The following is a 25,710-nucleotide window of genomic DNA, read 5'->3' as shown; positions in this document are numbered from 1 at the left end:
GCCAGGCTCACTGATAACAAGAAACTAGCACTTGACTGCTCTAATGTGAAGGAGGAGACAGAAAAAAATATAAAAAGCCAGAATACAGTCATTCCCAATGCAGAGTAGCCTGCAGCTTTTTAGTTTGGGGCAAGAAGCACAACCCAGTTCCACAGCCCCTGAGGGCCTCAATGTATTAACACAAGTTGAGAATCTTAGTTATGATTCTTTAAGAGTTCTCCTAGAGTCAGGAATGTTTCTCCTGCATGAGGAAGAGTTAATGAGAAACCAGGGCAGCAGCTCAAACAAATCTTAAAGGATCCAGAAATCCTCCCTTCCTTGGAGAGAGGGGGAGACATTGTCACTATAAATTCAGTTAATAGGGTGTCAAAGCAGCTGGTTGGGCCCTAGACTGAGACACAAAGACATTAGGCCTTAAACTGGGATTCTTTTTCCTTTTTTTTTTCTTTTGCATCCGAAGGATGAAGTGAAGTGCCAAGCATGTAGCAGGTGCTTAATAAATGCTGGCTGACTTCCCATACTTCCAGGAGCTCATTTAAAGGTCCAGCTGGCATACAGTAACTGATTTTCTAATTTACACTGGTTTAGGTTCTTAAAATCCACCCCCCCCCCCCCCCCCCCCCCCCCGCCATGCCAGTCTTTTAAAAACATTGTCACATTTTTATTGTGCCTTCAGGTTTGGGTATATGGTCTCCAGGATCTCTGGTGGGTAGGAGAGGCAAGACCACAGAAGTGGAAGGCTACAGGGCCAGCCTTGTAGATGGTGGAGACCGGGACAGAACCGCAGATTTTTTACTTTTCCCTTGCCCTCTAAGCTGACATTATCCTCCCTTTAACAACTGTCCTTCCCAATCCAGATTCTTTCATTGAACCGATTAGACCCAACAGATTCAAATTCTTTAATTTACAGGGTCATACTTATAAAGCTGTAAGGGATCAAGGATGGTTGGATAGCACAGTGGATAGGATACAGTGTCTAGTCAGGAACATGTGAGTTCAAACCTTGCCTTGGACACTTCCTAGCTGTGTGACCCTAGGCAAGTCACTTAGTTCTGTTTGCTCCAGTTTTCTCATTTGTAAAATGAGTTGGAGAAGGAAATGGCAAATTATTCCGGTATTTCTACCAAGAAAACTCCAAATGGGGTCATGAAGAGCTGGACATGACTGAAAATGATCAAACAACAAAGGTCCTTAGGGATAAATCTAGTCATAGGATCATGGACTTAGACCAGAAGTGACTTCAGAAAGCACCCAGTTATATTTTATAGATGAGGACGCCAAGGAATAAAGGTGACATGTCCAAGGTCACACTAATAGAATGGGCTCCAGATCACCATTTCTTGTCATCCTAAATTCAGCATTCTTTCCACCACAGCTTGAGGTCTCACTAACTTAAATGCTACTTCCTTGCCATCTGAAAGGTTATGTCTCAGTTATATGGAAAATTCATTTATATGTAATATCACCCTGCCCCCCCTCCTATATTCTCCAGTGATGAGAATGAAACAATCACTGTCACTGTATTTGTTTCTTTTCACAATACAAATAAAAACGCTCTAAATATTATTTCATCTAATTAATTTCTATTATACTTTGCTTGTCGCTTTGTTTTTAGGGGTCTTATTTTTTTTCTTTTTGGTGGTTGATCCTTGTTACCCTAAAGCAAGATTGCATACATCAGTGACAGAATCAGAGGGACTCTTTTTGTTAGTCTGGTTATCATTTAAAAATATATGCCTGATTAGCATTTTGTAGATGCCTGTAAAAACCAGGCTTTTATTCTGTGAAACCAGATGCGTCATTTATAGAATGATGTCTTAAGGCATCATTCCAAATCTGGGCATGCAATGAAATGGTGAATTCAATTTCCTTTTGGAAGGATGTGGAAGAGATAAAAGAAGAAATGGGATGACTTACAAGAATCACCAGTCTGGCTTCTCGGTACCCTATTTCAAGGCGCCCACGTCAGAGCAGCCTTATCTAACAACTTTACACATTTTTACATCCAATCCTGCCTCTTCCACATGGTTCTAAGCCCACCTCCACTCAGCTTTCCTCAGAGGTAAACTGGGAGGCTTCTCTTGGACAGTAAAGGACTAAGCATTTGGAAGAAAGAGCCCCCGGGAAGCCAGAAATAGTGTTTCTTCCTTTCTTCTTTCCCTCTCTTCCACTTGGTCCCAAGACAGAATTTGAATGTGGCCTGTATGGTATCCAACTCTTTAAGTCAGGGGGTAAATCCTCCTACAGTTTAACCCTGTTCTACCTTCTCCTTCCTCATTTAGCTTTGTGTAAGGGCCACCAGTCCACCACATTTCCTGGGCCCAGATCGGGTTGGTTTTATATTAAGGGAAAGCTCAGTTCTCTCATCACCCTCTCCATTTTGGAACATCTATCTGGGGCTGTCATGTTTGTGTGTTCAGGACAACAAACTCACATGGCTCACTGTATGTAGCTGGTCTCAGAAATGCATTGCATTCTACCCTGGATATCTTTTTGTTATCTGAATCAAGGTGGTACAGTGTATAGAGTGCTCATGTGGAGTCAGGAAGACCCGAGTTCAAAGGATGTCTCAGATACTTACTAGCTTCATGACCCCAAGAAAATTACTTAATTTCTTAGCTTCCTCATCTGCAAAATGGTAATGATAATAGTTGCAGCTCCTTAGCAGGCTTGTTATGAGACCAAGAGAAATAACAAAAAGAAAGCACTTGGTTAACATTAAAGTGCTAGCTTAATGCTAACTATTTTCATATTATCTACCCCACCCCTTTCTACTTCTTTCTCTTGGAACCATAATCAAACCAATACCACCATTATTATTGAGAAGGACCTATCAATCAACTTCCTCATTCATATCCCTGAGACTTCTCAAAATAAAATATCTCTCCCCTCTGCTCAGATGTCCAATATGTATAGTCTTTCCCACTAGAATAAAACTCCATTCCAGCCATTCTGAATAGCAATTGGAAACTATGCCCCCAAAGTTATCAAACTGAATACCCTTTGATCCAGCGGTGTTACTACTAGGTTTATATTCCAAAGAGATCTTAAAGGAGGGAAAGGGACCTGTATGTGCAAGAATGTTTGTGGCAGCCCTTTTTGTAGTGACCAGAAACTGAAAACTGAGTGTATGCCCATCAATTGGAGAATGGTTGGGTAAATTATGGTATGTGAATATTATGGAATATTATTGTTCTGTAAGAAAAGACCAGCAGGATGAATACAGAGAGCCTGGAGAGACATACATGAACTGATGCTGAGTGAAATGAACAGAACCAGGAGATCATTATACAGAGCAGCAATAAGATTATACAATGATCAATTCTGATGGACGTGGCTCTTTTCAGCAGTGAGAGGATCCAATTCAATTCTAATTGATCAGTGATGAACAGAACCAGCTATACCCACAGAAAGAACACTGGGAAATGAGTGTGGACCCCAACATAGCATTTCTACTCCTTCTGTTATTGTCTGCTTGCATTTTTGTTTTTCTTCCCAGGCTATTTTTACCTTCTTTCTAAATCCGATTTTTCTTGTGCAATAAGACAACTGTATAAATATGTATACATATATTGTATTTAACATATACTTTAACATTTTTAACATGTATTGAACTGCCTGCAATCTAGGGGAGGGGGTGGAGGGAAAGAGGGGAAAAGTTGGAACAGAAAGTTTTGAAAAATTACCCATGCATATGTTTTGTAAATAAAAAGCTATTAAAAAAAAAAAAAAGAAACTGGAAATTGAGTGTATGCCTATCAATTGGAAAATGGCTGAATAAATTATGGTATATGAATGTTGTGGAATATTATTGGTCTGTAAAAAATGACCAGCAGGATGATTTCAGAGAGGCTTAGAGAGATTTATTTATATGAACTGATGCAAAGTAAATTGAGCAGAACCAGGAGATCATTGTATAGGGCAATAACAAGACTATACGACAAACAATTCTGATGGATGTGGCTCTCTTCAACAATGAGATGATTGAGGCCAGTAAAAATGATCTTATGATGAAGAAAGCCATCTACCTCCAGAGAGAGAACTGTGGGAACTGAGGGTGGATCATAACATAGTATTTTCACTCTTTTTGTTGTTCTTCGCTTAACATTTTGTTTTCTTTCTCATTTTTTTTTCCTTTTTGATCTGATTTTTCTTGTGCAGCAAAGGATTTATATAAGCATGTGTACATATATTGGATTTAACATATAATTTAACATGTTTAACATATATTGGATTACTTACCATCTAGAGGAAGGGGAAGGGGAAGAAGGGAAAATTTGGAACACAAGGTTTTGCAAGGATCAATGTTGAAAAATTATCCATGCATATATTTTGAAAATAAAAAGCTTTAGTAAAAAAAATAAAATAAAGCTCTGTGAAGTCTGTAACAGTTTCATTTTTTCAATTGAATCTTGAGTGGGACTCAAAATGTATCTTGAATATATTTAATTGTACTCATGGCATCTCCATTAGAATATGAGTTCCTTGAATGGTTTTGTCCCTCAGAATTTATTTGTTTATTTTTTTTCTTGCTAAGGCAATTAGGATTAAATGATTTGCCCAGGGTCACATAGCTAGGAAGTGTTAAGTGTCTGAGATCAGATTTGAACTCAAGTTTTTCTGACTCCAGGACACTCCTCAGGATTTTAGCACAGTGTCTGGCTTAATAAATGCCCTTTGACTCCTTTAAAAATGCTTCATTCATTTATTCATTCTATTGCTATGCTAGGTATTATTATTAACTGTGAGCATCCCCCAAGTTCTAATCTGAATCTTCTTTGTTCTCCTAGTGATCTCATCAATTCTCATGGCTTGATAATTTTCTATCATCTCTATAACATGTGACTATCAAATGAATCATGGCATCAGAGCTAAAAAGCACCTCAGAAATTAATTTATTCCATTCTTTTACAGACAAGGAAAATGAGGCCCAGAGAAATGAAGGGGCTTGCCCAGGATCACATTGCATGATAGAGCTGGCACTTGGACTTGGAATCTCTGACTCCAATTTCATCATTCTTATTAGTATTCAACTCATAATACATGGACCTAGCCTAGGATCAGTTCATTTGATTCTCTTTCTTAGCAAAATTCTCTCTTGGTTCTTCTCCTATGTGATCAATCCTCTTTCCCTTTTGTGGGATCATTATCCATGGCCTAATCATTAGGTAACTGGGGGACAGCATACAAAACACTAGACTTGGAGTCAAGAAGATTTATGTTCAAACCCAGCCTTGCTTACTGGTTGCATGGCCTTGGACAAGTGAATTAATCTCTATGTCCTCATTTATAAAAGGGAGATAAAGGCACCTATCTATCTCCCAGGGTTACTGTGAGAATAAAATAAGATAAAATAAGGTGCAAACCTTAAAGCACTATATAAATGCTAACTGTTGTTGTTATTAGCTATGATTATCCCCCAAAACTCTGGCCTGTTCTTATCCCTCTTATCTCATCAATTCTTATGGGATTTAATATGCACATGGTGATCAGATCCATAGATCCAGTCTTTCATGAGCCAGTTCTTTTATGAATTCTATTTTCTCATCACCATTCACCAACTAAACCACCAACCAGAAATCAGGAAGGCCTTTCAAATATGCCATAACCAAAACAGAACTCCTTATTTTTCTATCTGAACTTTCCCTTCTAACTTCCCTCTTCATGTTGAAAGTAAGAGGAAATTCTTTGTCTCATTTGTACCTAGCTTTAATCACTGAACTGGTGCATCCTCAGTCAAGCAGACCTGTGGGAGGTCTTAGCTTAAAAAGTCTGAGTTCTTCATTTCATCCAGGGTCATCTCCTATATCTGGCCACTGGACCCAGTGGCTCTGGAGGGGAGAGTGAGGCAGGTGACCTTGCCCAGCCCTTCCTCACTTAAATCCAACTCACTTGTGTGTCCTGGCATCCCCTCCCTGAGGTCAGGCCTTTTTTGAGAACAACCAACCAACAACAACCCCTATCTCTCCAGTCATTCAGGCTCACAATCCAGGGGTCATCTTGGATTCCCATCTTCATCACTCCCACATCTTGTCTATTTGACTCTCTCTCCATTACATCTCTAAGATATACTCCCTTCTCTTTCTAGTTCAGGACTTCATCACCTCTTGCTCAAACTACTGCAAAAATGGCTTATTCCTATAATGACCTAACTCGATCCTTCCAGTTACTAGTGTCTCCTCCCTTGAAAACTTTGTATTTATCTTATATTTATTTTGTATTTACTTTCACTTTTGGTTTCTCCCTAACAGAACTGAGGGCACTAACCGTTTTGTTTTCATCTTTGTATTTCCATCACCCAACATAGTGCTTGACACATAGTATTTAATAAATGCTTGTTGAAGGAATGAACAAATAAATGTTGACAGATATGCCCTGAGACCAGTATTTACACCTTTCCCTAGGCTTCTCAGAGCTGAATGAGATCAATCTGGGAGAGGTATAGTACCTTAGGCTCTTGTGGGCCGCTCAGCAATATTTCAATCTTAGATAGGACAAAGCAAAAAATATAGGAGCCTTTGATAATTTGAAGTAATCTGCTGAATAGCTTAGAACACAGACATTTCTCCAACAGAAATTTACCAAGGTAATTAGAGTAGTTTGTTTTTTGGGAAGAGAAATAGGATACTGTGGTAGACAGGGTATGAGGTTGTAGGGCAGGTATTATCTTTATTTTTTAAATTAAATTTAGTTTTTTCAATAGTATTTTATTTTTCCAAATACATGTAAAATAGTTTTCCATACTCATTTCCATATTCATTTTTGTAAGATTTTTTTCTCCTTCCCTCTCCCATCCCCAAGATAGCAAGCAATCTGACATAGATTAAATATGTGCCATTCTTTTAAACATATTTCCACCTTTGACATTCTGTGCGAGAAAAATAAGATCAAAAGGGGAAAAAAACATGAAAAAGAAAAAACGAGCAAACAAACAACAACAAAAAAAGGTAAAAATATTCTTCTTAGATCCATATTCAGTCACCATAGTTATCTATCTGAATGCAGATGGCATTTTCCATCCCAATTCCATTGGAATTAGGAAAAGTATTCTCAAGAAAGGATTGAGGTGACTGTTTTAGGGAAAATTTCAGACTCAGGAAACAATATTTGGGTTTTCCTTGGCTGATGTGATATCATGGACATGAGAAAATCCATCAATTGTTAGAATCAGGTGAAATGACTTCTTATTATATCCAACAATCAACTTTCCAACCTCCTTGTACCTTATTCCTCTTCTGTAGGCTTCTGGGGTGAGACTAAAAAAGGCTTGCCCATTAGTTAATAAGAACTTAGCTAGGTCTTGATTATTGCAATAGTATTCTTCAAGTCCCCCCTCTCCAATCCAGTCACTCAAGTGATTTTCCTAAAACACAGATCTAATCATATCACTCTCCACTCAACAAACTCTAGTGGCTTCCTATTGCCTCCAGAGGCAAATATAAAATGCTCTGTTTGGCATTCAAAGCCCTTCACAACCTAGCCCTTTACTGCTTTTCTAGCTTCCTTACACCTTACCTTCTCCCCCTCCCAAACTCTACCCCTTTGTTCCAGTTATACTGACCTCTTGATTAATCTAAGACACTCCATTTCCTGACTCGGGCCATTTCCTCATGTCCAGAACACTTTCTCTCCTCCATTCTGCCTACTGACTTCCCTTCAATTAAAATCCCACCTTCTACAGTAAGCCTTCAGCAAACCCTTCTTAATCCCAGCACCTTCCCTCTTTAAATTATTTCATATTTATCCTAAATATAGCTTGTTTTGTATACATTTGTTTGCATGATACCTCCTAAAGTTAATTGTAAGCTTGCTGAGGTTAGGAACTGTCTTTTACCTCTTTCTGTATCCCAGGATTTAGTGCTAGGCACTGTGCACATTTAGTCTTAATGACTTGTTTCAAGGGACCCAAAATAAAGTGACTATGTCAGTACTATCATGCTGATGAGTGCAGAGTATATGATATTTCATGAAAGGACCAGGTAAGGTATTTTGTTAACCAAATCAATAAGATAACCTGCAATTAGAGCTGTTAAGTAGTACTAGGACTGTAACAAGGAAAAGTCAACTCAGTCCTGTTTGAGCTTGGATGTCACCTCCCCTTGAAAGGATGAAAAGTTCTCAGGGGCTGAGTCTATTTTCATTTTCTCTGAATTTTTATTCCTGCTTATCACTATGTTTAGCACATAGAAGGTACTTAAATAAATGCTTTTTAAATTGAATTTAATTGATTAAAATCTGGGGACTTTCAACATTTATGCAAGTACAAACAACCTCTGAGAGACAAAAATCAAGTTGCCTATGATAATAATATAATATAATTATAATATAATAATAAATGCTAATAAAATAAATGAAACCAAGAACTCATACCAAAGTGCTGGGGAATCATCCAGACTTTTAAAACTTTTTTTTCCTGAAGATTCTGAAAACATATGGAAAATAGGTAATTCTGCTTCTCTCAAGTCACAATATGACTAATGTTTCTGAATAGCCTTCAATATTCCTGTATTTGCACAAGACTTCTCTAGACTGAAAAAATATTCTATATAATGGGTACTTCTACCCATGAACCCTTTATAAAAAGGGAACTAGGAATCGGTAGTATAGAAAAGTAAAGGATGCTAAAGGATCGTGATTAAGACATAGCATGAAGTTGTACTACAAAGCCTTAATTAGTGTGGGGCCAGTGAAGTTTTTAGGGAAGGGACATGAAGCCATCACACTCACCTTTACCCAGCACTGAACCACCACCTCTAGAGACTCACACAGAGGTGCTCCCTTTCTCCCACTACCCTGCCTCTTCAAATGATTTCCTCCAATTACAAAAATCCCTACTTATTATTCTGAAAGAAATCTCTCACCTACAGGCTGACTCTTCTGAGCATATTTCCGCCGTGACAGTTTGCCTGTTGGTTAACCACACAACTGCACCATCCTTCTGAATTCCTACCATCCTCTCTGTGGGGAAGACCAAAGTCATGAGCTAAAGGGCTCTCCCAAGGTGGGGAACTAAAGAGCTCCCCATCCTCTCCTAAGGGACATTTTGAGAGGTTACTAACTTCCTCACTCTCCAGATATTTCCAGATTAAACCTTGGTGGTGGGGATGACCAGGTGGAGAGATTACTCACAAACCACATCAGCATGGGTTTCCCCCCAGGAATCAGCAAGTGTTTATTGAGCACCTACTATGCGCGGAGTCTTGTAAAATCCCTTGGTTCATCCAACAAGCCATCACAAGACTGTTTTTCAATTTGCTCAAGGGCCAAAACTCCTAAACAAACACTTTCCTTTCATTCACTTCTAAGGTGGGGAAAAAGTGCTTTCATTTATGCAAATCAAGTCATTTCCCGGAGATAAAATGAGTAAAATAGAAGTTCAACCAATAACACACTTGTTGGCGGCTGCCTAAGTCTGATGTCATGCAATCTTCATTCTGACCTGGCCAGATAGCTTTGTAGGAGGAATGACAAAAGGAGCCTGTTTGAAGGTATGCATCTCGAGCCAACCCAGACATAAAAACATGTTGATTGTGCATAGTGTTTACCAGAAAGGCAGAGCCTGGCTCAATCCAGATCATTTATTTCCTGCTCTTACTACTGCACTGGGCTCATCGGTCTGTTCAATCTATCGATTCTCTAGGAGACACCCTTCTGCCATGAAGCAGAGAACAGTGGAAAGAATGTTTGATTTGGATTCTGAGGCCGTGGGACTGAATCCTGGCTCTGCCACTAAATACCTGTGGTGTTCTGGGAAAACTGTGTTACGGCTCTGGACCGCAGGTTTCTCCTCCATAAAATAAAGGGGTTAGATCAGATTACCCCAATGGCACCATCCAGACCGAAATCTATGATCACACGAACATTATTTTATAAAGCCTCCTGCAACATCTTCCACAGACTTCACCAACAGCTGACAAAGGCAAAGTTTGTCAGGCCATGAGGTGGTTTATGACTGGTTGGCTTCTGGTGGCCGGAGATCTGGGTTTATTCTCACTTTGCCAAAATCACTTAATGTCTTAGGATTTCTCTTTCTTCCTCAGGGAAATGGGAGGCTGGTCCAAGAAATCTCTAAGGCCTCTTCCAGCCTTATTATTCTCTTCCAGAATCATGTTCTATGATTCCATACATAAATCTCAGTTACTTGACTGCTGAGCTAATTCCTGAATTGCCATTCAGGAAAGGATTAAATTTTAAGGCTGAACAAACTTAATGCTTAGCTTTTTTTCCTGCCACACTCTAGTTTTAAGGTTCTGCCCTGCTGCTGCAGTATCTACCGCCAACCCCTTCTTGCTCTGGGCTCAGTAATTAATCAGTCAATATTGCCTTTCTCACCATTATTTCTGGAAAGAGCATGCCATGGCAGCCCTCTGGATCAACTCATCATCCTTGTGACTCCCAAAACACCCCCTTCTCTGGGGAGCATTTTCACCTGTATACATATTTATATTGAAATGCTGATGATTTAGGTGGATTTACTTTGTATCCTGCAACTTTGCTAAAGTTGTGAATTGTTTCTAGTAGTTTTGTTAGTTGATTCTCTAGGGATCTCTAAGAATACCATCATTCATTCACTCAGAGAGGTCTTTGGGTACAGAATGAGCTTTCTTATATTTGAATGTACTACTCCTTTTTAATATTTTTTGTGGTTTAGGGAAGTGGGATAACAGGTATATAGCTGCTAGATTTATATCCTTTGGGGGAAAATAAAAGCAATAGAGAGAATTAAGTAGGAAGCAAAGAATCTTTTGCAGCCCTCATCCACAGCATAAACTTTACTAATTAAAGATACTTCTTGACTATCTAAACATACTCACTTGTTGCAAAATGGCTCATTCAAAGTTTATATAGAAATTTTCCTATAGTGCCCTACACGGCTACATGAAAGATATGAAGGAAGCTTATAATTTGGCTGTTTCCCTCCCTATCTAGGCCTCCAGTTCCTCATCTGTAAAATGAGATGAATTGGACTGAATAAGGGCCCTTTCAATTATCCTATGAAAAACAAAGGACATTGATAAAAACCTCAAAATAACATAATAAAATGGGGGGACTGAATTATGTGCTCTCAGATCTTTTTCAATTCTTAATATATTTATAATTCTATAAAAGCCAATATAGCAAACTTGCCCTCCACCTCCTTCCACTTACCTTGAGGTCAAAGTGAGCAATTTTCTTGGCATGCAGATAGTTAACACCTTCCAGGATTTGTTTAATGAAACTGGTTGCTTCTTCCTCACTCAAAGACTCTTTCTGTGCCAGGAAGTCAAAGAGCTCTCCCCCAGAAACTCTGGAAAACAAAGCGATGAAAGCTGAAGTTTAGAGTGCTCTGGTCTATGGGACACTTAGTTATGTAAGAGGTCCACCCCAAATTGATCCCCCTCAAGCCCCAGATGAACTCTGTAGCTCTCTCTGAATGTTGACAACTGTCGTTTCCCCCTACTTAGGCTGAGATTACCCAATGTAGAACATTTACTCTCTCCTGAGTTCACTATATTACAACACCCTATATCATCATCATCATCATCATTATTAATGGAGCTATTATTTACATAGCACTTTATGGTTTGAAAAAAAAAACTTTACCAATATTTTCTCATTATCTCATTTTAAGCCTAGCAACAACCCTGGGGTAAAAGTGCTATTATTAGCCCCATTTTGAAGATTAGGAAACTGAGGCAGATAACAGGTAAGTGAATTATGTAGGGGCACATAGCTAACAAGTACCCAAGGCAGGATTTGAATCAGTTGTTCTTGACTCTTGGTCTACTGTTCTATCTATTAGTTTACCTAGATGTCTCATAATACTTACATACACACACATGAACATATACATATGTATACATATGCATATGTACATGTATACAGAGTAGCCAGGGGACATAGGAGATAGAATCAAGAAGACCTGAGTTCAAATCTGATCTCAGACACTAGCTGTATAATTCTGGGCAAGTCACCTATTTGCCTCAGTTTCCCCATTTGTAAAATGAGGTGGAGAAGGAAATGGCAAATCACTTTGGGATCTTTGCCAAGAAAACCCCAAATGGGGTCAATAAAGAGTTGGGCATTAATGCGGTGATTCAAAGCAATTCCAATAGACTAGGGATGGAAAGTGCCATCCACATCCAGAAAGAGAACTATGGAGAATGAATATGGATTGAAGCATAGTATTTTCCTTTTTGTTTCTTTGTTTGTTTCTTTCTTTCTCATGGTTTTTTCCCCTTTGATCGGATTTTTCTTTGCACAATATCCCAAATATGGAAATATATTTAAAAGCATTGCACATAATATATTCAAACAATATCAGATTGCTTACTTGGAGAAGGAGGAGGTAAGGGAAAGAGGGAAAAATATTTGGAACACAAATTCTTACAAAAACAAATGTTGAAAACTATATTTACATGTATTTGAAAATAAAATACAATTGAAGATTAAAAAAAAAGAGTTGGACATGACTGAAACAACTGAACAATACACATGTATATTATAATGTTCTTTTTGTTCTGCACATCTTGAGCTGTCATTGGAAGTCCTTCTTGTTTCTGTGTTTCTTCCCTATCTGTCATGTGTGTTTGTTCTTTGGATTACAAATGCATATTATGGTGTATCCGAAGATATGACAAGGATAGACATGCATTGAGGGAGTGGGTCCATCTAACTGATTTAAATAGTTACAAATGGGGTCCAAAGAAGCAGTGAGAAAGGAGAAGATAGAGGGTTAAGTTCATATTATTAGGTCTAATAACAAAGACAAGAATTAAAAAATCCTGGCTCAGATTCAAGGACTTGACTCTTATTCACCCACTATTCATATTCTATTGCCAAATCTTATCTTTTTTTTAATCTCTACAATATTTCTCATATTTATCTTCTTTTCTCCAATCCAATGGCCATCACATCTAGCTCAGGCCCTCATTACCTCTGACTTGGAATATTGCAGTAGCTATCTAATGGGTCTACAATTTAAGTTTCTCACTACCCAAATTCATTCTCCACTCAGCTAGCAAAGTAATACTCTCAAAGTACAGTTTCTACCAATATCTGGCTCAGTGACCTGTTGTGGATCCCTACTGCCTCTTCCTGTGAACGTGAATTTCTATTTTGTACATGGCTCCAGTCTTAACTACTTCATACCCTCCACCATAGTCCAACCCAATTGGCCTTCATCTCCATCTCTGAGCCTTTGTATGGCTTCATTCACCGCCACCACCACAGCCCCAATGCGTTCCAAAAGATCCACTTTTCAGAATTTCTTTAGGGTGTGGTTCAAGTGATGCCTTTTGCCTTGAAGCCTTTCTAGACATCCCCAGGTATTACTGCATCCCCTACAAAATTAATTTGTACTAACTTGGGGCAAATTTTGTATCTAAGGGTTAGTGATACAAAACCAAAAATACAACAGTCCCCATCCTCAAGAAATGTTCTTATACACACAAGAATATAAAAGATGCATCAATTAAATACAAGGGAATTGTGGGAAGGGTTGAGAGAAAGGGATGGTAGATTGTTTCCCTTGATAGAATGTAAGCTATTTGATGGAAGAGACTTTCAATCTTGTCTTTGTACCCCCAGAGTTTAACACAGTGCATAAATATAGTCTCTAGTGAGAGTTTAATAAATGTTTCCTAATTCACTGAAGGATTCTTTGGGCCTTCCAATAGTTAAAAATTACATAAAATATTAACTGAAGCCCAGGAAACTTTTTTTTTGGTTATATTTTCTAACTGAGATTACTGTCTGCTTTCTGATGCAAGATGCCATGAGAAAAGACTTTGGCTAAGACAGATATTTTGCCTTCAGTAGAGGCTGGTTTGTTGGTTGACTGCTTAGGAAAAGCCCCTTTCTGCTGGAATTTTCTCCCCAATCCAGCTTTCCTTAAGAGAATTGGGAGCCTTCCTTCTGAAACTCAGGGTATGCAATAGTGGACTGTCTTTTCTTGCATTCAGCAGCTGTGTTTTGGTGATATTGATTAATTTTAGGAAAAAGAACATGGGAAACTCATGATATAAACACCCTATGAGGTTATTCCTACTCCAATAAACACTTCTCTGGGATGTGTGCCTAGGAACTAGTGGGGTTTTTTGAAGTTATTGTACACTTTTGGATCAAGAAGACATATGAATTAGTCCCCTATCTCCAGGAAGAGCCAGAAGCACATAAAGGTTGGACAGAATCTATTATGCTTCAAGTGAAGTAAAAAAAAAACTAAAAAAAACCAGGGGGTAGCCATCCAGATCTCAGAGTAAGCAAAAGCAAAAATCGATCTAATTAAAAGATATAAGGAAGGAAACTATATCTTGCTAAAGGGTACCATAGACAATGAAGCAATATCAATACTAAATATATAGGCACCAAGTGGTATAGCATGGAAATTTCTTTTCTTTTCTTTCTTTTTTTTTTTTTTTTGGGCTGAGGCAATTGGGGTTAAGTGACTTGCCCAGGGTCACACAGCTAGGAAGTGTTAGGTATCTGAGACCAGATTTGAACTCAGGTCTTCCTGACTTCAGGCCTGGTGCTCTATCCACTGAGCCATTTAGCTGCCCCTAGCATGGAAATTTCTAAAGGAGAAGTTAAGAGAGCTACAAGAAGAAATAGACAGAAAAACTATAATAATGGGAGATCTCAACCTTGCACTCTCAGAATTAGATAAATCAAACTACAAAATAAATAAGAAAGAAGTTAAAGAGGTAAACAGAATACTAGAAGTTAGGTATGATAGATCTTTGGAGAAAATTGAATTGAGAAAGCGAAGTACACTTTCTTCTCAGCAGTTTTACATCTCTAAATGTTTATTTGCATAAAATAGAGAAAGAGAAGATCAATGAATTGGGCTTGCAACTAAAAAAGCTAGAAAAAGAACAAATTAAAACCTCCCAATCAAATACCAAACTTGAAATTCTAAAAATAAAAAGAGATTAATAAAACTGAAAGTAAAAAACTATTGAATAAATAAAACTAAGAATTGGTTTTATGAAAAAAACCAACAAAACAGATAATCCTTTAATAAATTTGATTAGAAAAAGGAAAGAGGAAAATCAAATTGTTAGTCTTAAAAATGAAAAGGAGAACTTTCCACCAATGAAGAGGAAATTAGAGCAATAATTAGGAATTACTTTGCCCAACTTTATACCAATAAATTTGATAACCTAAGTGAAATGGATGACTACCTACAAAAATATATATTGCCCAGATTAACAGAGGAGGAAGTAAATTGCTTAAATAGTCCTATTTTAGAAAAAGAAATATAACAAGCTACTAATCAACTTCCTAAGAAAAAATACCCAGGACCAGATGAATTTACATGTGAATTCTACCAAACATTTAAAGAACATTTAACTCCAATACTTTATAAACTATTGGAAAAAATAGGGAATGAAAGAATCCTACCAAATTCTTTTTATGACACAGACATGGTACTGATACCTAAACAAGGTAGGATGAAAACAGAAAAAGAAAATTATAGACTAATCTCCCTATTGAATATTGCTGCAAAAACTTAAATAAAATATTAGCAAAGAGATTGCAGAAAATCATCCCCCAGATAATACACCATGACCAAGTAGGATTTATACCAGGAATGTAGGCTGATTCAAATTAGGAAAACTATTAGCATAATTGACTACATCAATAGCCAAATTAATAAAAACCATATGATTTTCTCAATAGATGCAGAAAAAGCATTTGATAAAATCCAATATCCATTCCTATTAAAAACTCTAGAGAGTACAAGAATAGATGGGCTTTTCCTTAAAATAGTCACTAGCATCTATTTAAAACCATCAGCAAGCATCATATGTAATAGGGATAAACTGGAACCATTCCCAATAAGATCAGGAGTGAAACAAGGTTGCCCACTATCACCATTACTATTCAATATTGTATTAGAAATGCTAGCTTTGGCAATAAGAAATGAAAAAGAGATTAAAGGAATTAGAGTAGGTAATGAGGAAACCAAATTATCACTCTTTGCAGATGATATGAAGGTATATTTAGAGAACCCCAGAGAATCAACTAAAAAGCTATTAGAAATAATCCACAACTTTAGTAAAGTTACAGGATACAAAATAAATTCACATAAATCATCAGCATTCTTATATGTCACCAACAAAATCCAACAGCTAGAGATACAAAGAGAAATTCCATTTAAAATAACTGCAAATAATATAAAATATTTGGGAATCTTATCTGCCAAGGGAAAGTCAGGAACTATATGAGCAAAACTACAATACACTTTCCACACAAATAAAGTCAGATCTAACCAAATAGAAAAATGTCAAGTGCTCTTGGATAGGTCGAGTGAATATAATAAAAATGACAATACTACCTAAACTAATCTAATTATTTAGTGCTATACCAATCAAACTCCCAAGAAACTATTTTACTGACCTAGAAAAAATAACAACAAAATTCATCTGGAAGAACAAAAGGTCAAGAATTTTAAGGGAACTAATGAAAAAAAAAAAATCAAATGAAGGTGGCTTAGCTGTACCAGATCTAAAACTATATTATAAACCAGCAGTCATCAAAACCATTTGTTACTGGCTAAGAAATAGACTAGTTGATAAGTAGAATAAGTTAGGTTCACAGTACAAAATAGTCAATAACTATAGTAATCTAGTGTTTGACAAAACCAAAGACCCCAACTTTTGGGATAAGAATTCACTATTTGACAAAAATTGCTGGGAAAATTGGAAACTAGTGTAGCAGAAACTAGACACTGACCCACACTTAACACTATATACTAAGATAAGGTCAAAATGGGTTCATGATCTATACATAAAGAATGAGATTATAAATAAATTAGAAAAACATAGGATAGTTTACCTCTCAGATTTGTCGAGGAAGAAGGAATTTGTGACTAAAGAAGAACTAGAGATCACTACTGATCACAAAATAGAAAATTTTGATGGTGGAATTGTGAACGAATCCAACCATTCTGGAGAGCGATTTGGAACTATGCTATCAAAATTATCAAACTGTGCATACCCTTTGACACAGCAGTGTTTCTACTGGGACTATATTCCAAAGAAATCTTAAAGGAGGGAAAGGGACCTGTATGTGCAAAAATGTTTGTGGCAGCCCTTTTTGTAGCGGTTAGAAACTGGAAACTAAGTGATGATGTCCATCAATTGGAGAATGGCTGAATAATTTATGATATATGAATGTTATGGAATATTATTGTTCTATAAAAAAATGACCAGCAGGATGATTTCAGAAAGGCCTGGAGAGACTTGCATGAACTGATGCTGAGTGAAATGAGCAGAACCAGGGGATCATTATACACGACAACAACAAAATTATACAACAATCAATTCTGATGGACATGGCTCTTTTCAACCATGAGATGATTCAAACCAGTTCCAATTGTTCTACAATTGGAGAGTGTAGATGGCTCTACAAAAGAGCTATCTATACCCAGAGAGACAACATGAGAACTGAGTGTGGTACTAATTTTCACGCTTTATGTTATTGTTTGCTTGCATTTTTGTTTTCTTTCTAGATCCAATTTTTTTCTTGTGCAGCAATATAACTGTATAACTATGTATACGTATATTGGATTTAACATATATTTTAATATATTTAACTTGTATTGGACTACCTGCCATCTAGGGGAGGGGGTGGGGGGAAGGAGGGGAAAATTTGGAACAGAAGGTTTTGCAAGAGTCAATGCTGAAAAAATTACCCATGCATGTTTTGTAAATAAAAAGCTATAATAATTTTTTTTAAAAATGTAATTGGGAAGCATTTAGTAAAATAAATAAAAATGCAATAAAATACAGATAATGTTAATATGAGATTTTCTGAATCAAAATGCAGTTCACAGGAATTGATTTAATGGCCATGGTTTCCATTTGATTTTGACATCGCTGATCTAGACTAACTTATTACTTCTGAAAGCTTCCTGTTCCATATGGAATCCACAAAGGGGAAATTATGGCCCCACCACACTTACTCACCATCCTTACTTTGGGTATTCCTCACCTTTAAAGTAATTTCATTAAATTTAACACTCATGGGGGCAGCTAGGTGGCGCATTTGATAGAGCACCAGCCCTGAATTCAGGAGGACCTTAACACTTCCTAGCTGTGTGACCCTGGGCAAGTCACTTAACCCCAGCCTCAGGGGGGAAAAAAATTTAAAAAAAAATTAACAATCATTTACTAAGGACATACTATATACCAAGTTCTAGGTGCTGGGGATAAAAAGGAAGGGAAGAAGGAAAGAAATAAGTAGTTGCTAAGCACTTAATACATGCTGGGATTTATGGATAAAAAGACAAAACCAAAAGTTATCCCTGACCTAAAGGAGCCTACATTCTTCTGTGGAAAAAATGACATGTATTTGTATAAGAGTACATGCATAAAAAGATACAAACTACATATAAAATAGACATTAAACAATGAGATGAGTCACCAATAACTGAGGAATGAGGAAAGAACATAGGTATAACACTTGCGTAGGGCCTTAAAGAAGGTGAGGGATTTCAGAAGAACAAGACAGAGAATTCCATGTTTGAATTCCAGCCTATGTCTCATCACCAAGCCAATGCCATAAATGGATTGCCATAAAAAGAGAACATTTAAGAAGTCAATTTTTCTAGAACAGAGATTACCATGGGCAGAAAGAGATAATATAAAATCAGTATAAAAAGATAAATCTAAGGCAGATTATGAAGAGATTGAAATGCCAGACAAAGGGTTGTTTTTGATCCTGGAAGCAGAAAGCTTTTTGAGCAAGAAGAGACAGATATATGTTTTAGCAAATAAGGTTGGAGGGGAGTATGATGGTTGAGAAATATTTCCTATTTAAATAAAGATTTTCATATCAGTCTCTCTCCTAAGCCTTCAAGTGAATTGCTTAAAAACAAAAAACAAAAAACAAAAAACAAATTTGGGAACTGGTATACAAACCTACCATTAGCCCTATAACACTGCAGGTTCCTCTTTATCATTAGCCAAGCAGATGAGCATTCACTCTCCTTTCCTCAAGATTTATACTTCTTTTTGGCAGTTTCTCTTTTCCTCCAAGGCTGCCTTTGTCATTTCTAACCTATCCATGGAGCTAACAAAATGTCTACAACATGGCAGGAGGCACAATGGGAATGGCCTGGCAAAAATGCTCTGCTGGCTGGACTCTCACCTTGAGTCACCAGAGTGAAGACTCATGGACAGACACAGAGCCATCATGGAAAGTGTCCTGGGTCTGAAAGCAGGAAGCCTGGCTCTGATACCCACTTGTGGGTGACTTTGAGGAAGTCACATGCTGGGAAGGCACTTTTTTCATTTGGTGAATGAGAGAGAATACTGACAACTCCAAAGGATTTTTTTTTTAAGAGGGTCACACGAGATAATTTAATATTTATGTATTATTTGTATATTTATGATACTCTGAAAGCTAGAAAGTTTGATATGAATGTAAGTTATTCAATCACATGTGCCCAGTTGGGTGAGGGAGGGGGAAGATGTGAGGATACTGGAGTCTGGGTAGAGAGTGGCAGGATGCTGTGGAACATCTGTCAAGGCAGAAGAAGATGCAATGTGCAGCAATGTGAGGGACAGAACTGCAGGTATTTCTCATTCCTGGACCTTCTCCTGACCCATCGTTAGCACCCAGAACCTCTAGATCAGGGATGTTAATCCGAGGTCTGTGAATTTGATTTTTGTTGTTGTTGTTTTTTAAAATATGTTTTAATAATTGTTTTTTAATATATCTGATTTCCTTTGTCCTATCTACAGATTATCCCAAAAGTCTTGGTGATGTTTTAAGTTTCTTTAGCTTTAATGGCATAAAACAGCACTCAGCCTTTTTGGGACACTCTATATTTTGTCTTATGCAGATGAAAACTTTATTCTGAGAAAGAGCCTACAGATTTCCCCATATTGCCAAAGGGGTCCATCCCACACACCCAGAGCTGAGATTCCTGGTTCTAGAACCAGCTCTAAAATTCTGAGGATAGGATACAGGACATGGTTGTGACAAACTCGGAAGATTCAAAATTACAAGCAACCCAAAGACAAAAAAAAAAAAAAAAAAAAAAAAAAAAAGAGGACCGGTGGGTGGGTGTAGGCAGCAATAGGCTTCCAATGATGACATGGCCATCAAAGAGAAGTAGCAGAAAAGGCACTGAAGAAAAGCACAACTGGAAAAAAAAAAAAAAAAAAAAAAGGAGGGGATCCAGAACGAGGCAGCAGAGAGGCGGCCTGGAATCAGTCCTGAACAGTCACCCTAAAACCAGAGGAAAGTCCAATGAACCACGGAGATCCTCCTTGGGGGAATCTGTAACAGACAAACAAGGACCACACAGGATAGGGAGATGCGGAAGGCTTCGTAATCTATGATCTGTGGGGAGGGGGCTCACACAATATAATCCCAGTTCCATCAAAGCAACAACCTCAGCTATGTCACCTATTAGCTGAGTGAACCTGAATCATCCTATGAGTCTCAGTTTCCCCTTCTGTATTTTTAAAAGAGAGGGAAGAATGTTAGGAAAGCATTTTATAAATCTTAAAAAATATATAAAGCATTTTATTTTTTAAAAATCTAAAGATAAAAAAAGATATACAAATGTGGGTTGCTGAAGGAAAGAGCATTGTATTTGGTATCAATAAATTCAGATGACCAGCTGAGGAAATTTGGGAGAGTAAAATAATAACAATAATCTCCTGACCCTAATCCTTTTTATGAATGGTCCCCTATTCCTGGAATGTTCTTCCTTCTCATCTTCTGGCTTCTTTAAGGGTCAGCTAAAGTTCCATCTCCTGCATAATTCTTCTTAATTTTAGTAACTCCTAAAACTAGTTCCAAAGTTATCTTGTCTATATTGTTTGTAAATAGTTTTTGCATATTGCCTCTTCCACTTAACTGTGAGTTTCTTGAAAGTAAGGTCTGTTTTTGCCTTTCTTTGCACATAGTATCTGGCACACAGTAGCAGCTTAATAAATGCTTATTGACCAACATAATAAAAGTAATCCTATTGCTCAGACCTGTGCAACTTTTTGGGATTCCATTTGGGATTTTCTTGACAGAAATACAAGAGTGGTTTGTTACTTCTTTCTCCAGCTCATTTTACAAGTGAGCCAGAATAAAGTGACTTGCCTAGAAGTCATTAATAAGTATTTGAATTCAGATTTTAATTCAGGAAGATGAGAATTTCTTCCTGACTCCAGGACTGTACAAGACACCTAGCTACCTAGCCAGCAGATTAACGGAAAGTGATCAATCAAATGCTCATTTGTGCTGCTCAAACTAACAGTGCAAGAGAAGGCAGAAATGTTTGTTTGATTTGGCTTGGTTAGTGTGGGTGGGTGGGCAAACAGCATCAAGGAGATAGACTGATGGTTTTGTGCCTCAATTTTCCCCATCTGCAAAATGGGGGTGACAAACACAGTGACATACTTATTCACTGGGATAAGTGAAATAAAACCGTTTGATGCTGATAAAGAAAACAGCTAAAATTTATAGACTGTCTTAAGTTTCATCTCAATTGATTCTCATAATAACCCTGTGAGGGAGGTGCTACATTTTACCCATGAGAAAACAAAAGCTCACAGACATGAACTGATTTGCTCAGTGTCACATAGCTGGAAAATATTTGAGGTAGAGCTCTGATTCCAAATCCAGCACTCTTTTCCACTTTCAAATTTGCATAGCATTATAAGGTTTACTTGACCTCTTTGCACCTCAGTTTCCCTATTGGTATTTTTTTAAAAGGGCAAATAATTTCACTATCTCTTTCACAAAAAAAAAAAAAAAATAGGAAAATATTTTTCACAGAGCTGGAGATAAGTGTTATTATTCCCATTTTAGAGTTGAGGACATTAAGACTGGCAACAGTAAGTGATCTGCTCAGAGTCAAATAGCTAGTAATATCTGAAGTAAAATTAATAAGTTTCTGAAGTAAAAATTTGAATTTGTACTCAGACCTTCTTGATGCTAGACCCAGGGCTCTATCCACTGTATCACTTCACTACCCCAAGGATAAAAACTCAGACTTCTTGTCACTGACATTCTTCTGCCATTTCCTATCTACATTTTCAATTCCCAAACCTCTGAAAGTTTAAAAATTGAAAGAAAATATAAAGATCAGCCTCCTTTCCTAAGCTTCCTAATACCTTAGAGTTCAACCAACTCTGAGCTAACATGGCCTTTGCCTCTTTCTCTGCTCTAGTTTTTAGTCCACAAGGATGGAGTCTATGTCTTTTGGAGGTCTTTTACCTACACATTTGGAAGTCCAAAAAGCTACATTCCAGGGTGGGCAAGGAGTTGGGCCATAGGAACTCAGGAAGTTCTACTTTCTCTGCTATCTATCCCGCCACTCAGGAGAACTCTGGCTGCCTTTAAAGAGAACTCTATACTCAGACTGACCTTTAGCATTAAACTCAATGTTTTATACACAATAGTCATTTTTTTAAAAATGTGTGAATTAGCCTGGAAGAAAATAATCATCTTTTCATTTAGACATGTCATTTTTAAGTGGTATCAGGTACTGCTTTCAGACACAAACTAAGCAAGAAAAAAAAAAGAATAAAAGAGAATATATATAAAATACAGATTGTTTGTAATTCACAATAGTCAATAATTTAGGAAGCAGACTGGACAAAAGGGTCCTAATGAAAGATGAAAGATGATAGCATGTTCTTGTCCTTCTGTGCTTGGTTAAATCATGTGATTGGCCAAGATGATAACAGTCTTGAGAGCAATTAGAGTTTTCCAAATAGTAAAAGGAACCCAGTGATACAACCAGAGAAAGAATTGTGGAGTCTGAATGAAGATCAAAGCGTATTCCTTTGATTTTTTTTGTTGTTGTTTTTTCTTTTTCATGGTTTTCCCCTTTGTTCTGATTCTTCTTTCACCACATGACTAATATGGAAATATGTTGGAAATGTTTATACATGTATAACCTATATCAGATTGCCTGCTGTTTGGAAAAAGAGAAGGGAGGGAAAGAGACAAAAATTTATACCTCAAAAGTTTATAAATAAATTTTAAAACTATGAGAAAAAAATACTATTAAGTGAAAAAAAAAAAAGAAAGAAAAGAAACCCAGTGATACTTGGGTCTTCCCTTTTTAGTTTTTTTCCATCTCAGCCTCCCCAAAGTACCTTGTAGTAATTTGGTATGCATTAGTTGTTCATTAAATATTTGCTAAGTGACTGAGTGAATAAATGAACAGGTGGAGGAAGTTAATGAGGAACAACAGACACCACAGTAAGAAATACAGCCCTGACAAAGGCTCAGGAAGATGAAAGATGAAGGCCCAGCCTTGGATCTATGTGGAGCTGAATTCCCTTATGCCCTATACACTGCTGGGAATACTTTCTGGGTCTCTTAAGATCAAGAGCTGAAAATTATGCTAATGAGATCAAGACCAGTTTCTGCATGAAGCCCTCATCCAACTTAGGGGCCTCCCTCCCTCCCAAGCTCATTTGCATCTAATTTTATATATATTTGTATTCATTTGGTTTTTTAAAAATTTTGCATATATTTATATAAATATTTGTTGTCTCCCCTATGCAAATAGAAGATCTTTAAGAGTGAGAATTATTTCATTCTTTGAACTTGCATCCCTGGGACTCAGCACAAGAGCCTTAGTAGGTGTTTAATAAAAATACATAGGTTTACATAGGTTGCTATATTTCACATGGAAGGAAGCTTAGTTCTATTAACTATATACTTTTAACATGTCAAGCACGTTTTCAGCTCTGGGATATAAACCTACCTGGAATGCTCCCTCCCCTCCTAACCCTCTGCATCCTTCTGTGTCAAGTCCATGTCCCACATCCCTTTTCTGTGGCTTCTCAGACCTCCCTGGCTCAAAGGGAGTTCTCCCCCTCCTTTTTTTTTTTTTTTAAATACCTGCAGGTCCAATTATCCAAGTAAGTAACAAAAGTAGATGCTAACCAGTATAAGAAATTATGGTAGGTACTCCCACCCAGTCCTTTCCAGAGGTGGTGGGGAGGGGTCCCCAGGTGTAGGGCATCTATGGTCAGATCTTTTCAAAGCAGACCTATCCCTTCCACATCAAGACTTTCCCCATTGTATTTTGATATATTGCAAGTTGGCATAAGAAATTAAATGGGGATTTTGGGGGAGTTTTGCGGAAGCTACAGACAACATACGAAGGTCATCAGACAACTCAGAAAAAGAAAAATAATCAGACTTCTTTATTATGAAAGGAGATCCAAAAACTTTATTTGAATTTTCCAGATCACAGAAGTGCTGCACCCCTAAGTCTGTGATGTGGAAAGAATAGATCAGTTTTTGCTCACCCCTCTTTTTTTATTTTTTCCTTTGAAAAAATTCTCCCTCTTTTTCTGAGTGAATTCACAAAGGGACACAGGAGAAAACATGAAAAATGTAAAGACAAAAGATATCAATATGATTTTAAACAAAATTGTTACAGAACTATAAATGCCCAAGAATCAGCTTAGAAGGAAACTAATTTCAAAACAACCATAAAAGCAAAGGACTCAAAGAAAAAAAAAATTGGATTTTACATAAGGACTACGTAAATGCTTAAAAAATGATGCAAAAAATTAAATTTTTATATAAAAACTCTGGAGGAAAGAATTGGAGAGAGATTACATATATAGCTTAGAAGGAAAAGTGATTAAATAAACACTTTCTCTTAAATAAATTTTACTGATACAGAGACCTGGTTTGACAGTATATACAATATTCTGTCCCAGTAGTCCTCTACCTTTCTTACCTGAGGAAAAAGTATGTTTCATTATATCTCAATTAAAATTATCTCTTTTTAAAGTAAAAATAGATTTTAAAAATAATTACATAATTTTAAGCTTGTAGTACAAAATGAAGACTTTCATATATTGTATTCTCCTGTGTATATGGAAATGCTCTCTTAATTCTTCAAGTTTAGGATAAAACTTTTAATTAAACAAAAAAAACCCCAGATCAACAGCATCATCTCCTATTCTCTTTCATTTTGCATTTTTAAATTTTGCTATGAACTGTCATGCCTCCTAGAACCTTGACCTCAGTGTATAATTCATGCACTATTGAGTGTGTATGTTAAAGGAGTACTATCAATTATTTGACTGGACCAAGCTGATTAAGTAGCTGCTAGAAGGTCTTGAGAACAAAGGGGTAAGGAGGGTTGGAGTGTAAAAGCAAGAGCTGATTTTTTTGTGTCTGAAAAGATCTAGAAACAAAATAACCACTCACTAATTAGAGAATGACTGGAAGGGAAAGAGAACATTATGCAAAAAAAAATTATTATAGGGTAAGAAATGACAAATACAAGAAATTCAGAAAAATATGGAAAGATTCACATGAACAAATATGGATAAATTTGTATAAGCAAAGAAAAATAAGTAAAACCAGGAGAAAATATAGAGAGATATAGAGAAAATATAGAAAATAAAGGCAATAACATATAAAAATTATCTCAAACAGAAAGTTGATCTCCAAGTAACAAAATAAATTAATGAGATTCTGGAGATAATGTGTGTGTGTGTATGTGTGTGTGTGTGTATGAAGTCATCCCTTCCACATCATGGGGTACAGCACCCCTGCAATCTGGAAGAGATACATAAAATTTTTGGCTCTTTTATACCAGAGAAGTTAGAAATTTTTCTTTTTCTTCTATGGAATGTTTATAGTACCTTATCCACAAATTTGCATTAATTATTTGGTCATAGGCTGTATATTATCTGTTGCCCTTCATGTGCCATATACAATATCCACAATTCC

General features: G+C 37.0%; 1 protein-coding gene across 5 annotated transcripts in view; it reads right to left on the bottom strand.

The window, feature by feature from the left end:
* The window catches only part of DAPK2 (death associated protein kinase 2), a 190,114-nt gene that overhangs the window by 48,432 nt on the left and 115,972 nt on the right, over positions 1–25,710 (bottom strand). For all 5 annotated transcript variants that reach the window (XM_074294862.1, XM_074294861.1, XM_074294866.1 and 2 more), the window contains one exon: positions 11,149–11,287. In XM_074294862.1, coding sequence (XP_074150963.1) covers positions 11,149–11,287 — 139 coding nt within the window. The remainder of the gene's footprint in view (positions 1–11,148; positions 11,288–25,710) is intronic.

Source organism: Sminthopsis crassicaudata, chromosome 2 (assembly GCF_048593235.1).
Source record: "Sminthopsis crassicaudata isolate SCR6 chromosome 2, ASM4859323v1, whole genome shotgun sequence".
Lineage (NCBI taxonomy): Eukaryota > Metazoa > Chordata > Mammalia > Dasyuromorphia > Dasyuridae > Sminthopsis > Sminthopsis crassicaudata.
Note: the sequence above shows the minus strand (reverse complement) of the source record. Positions and strands in the feature narration are given on the sequence as shown.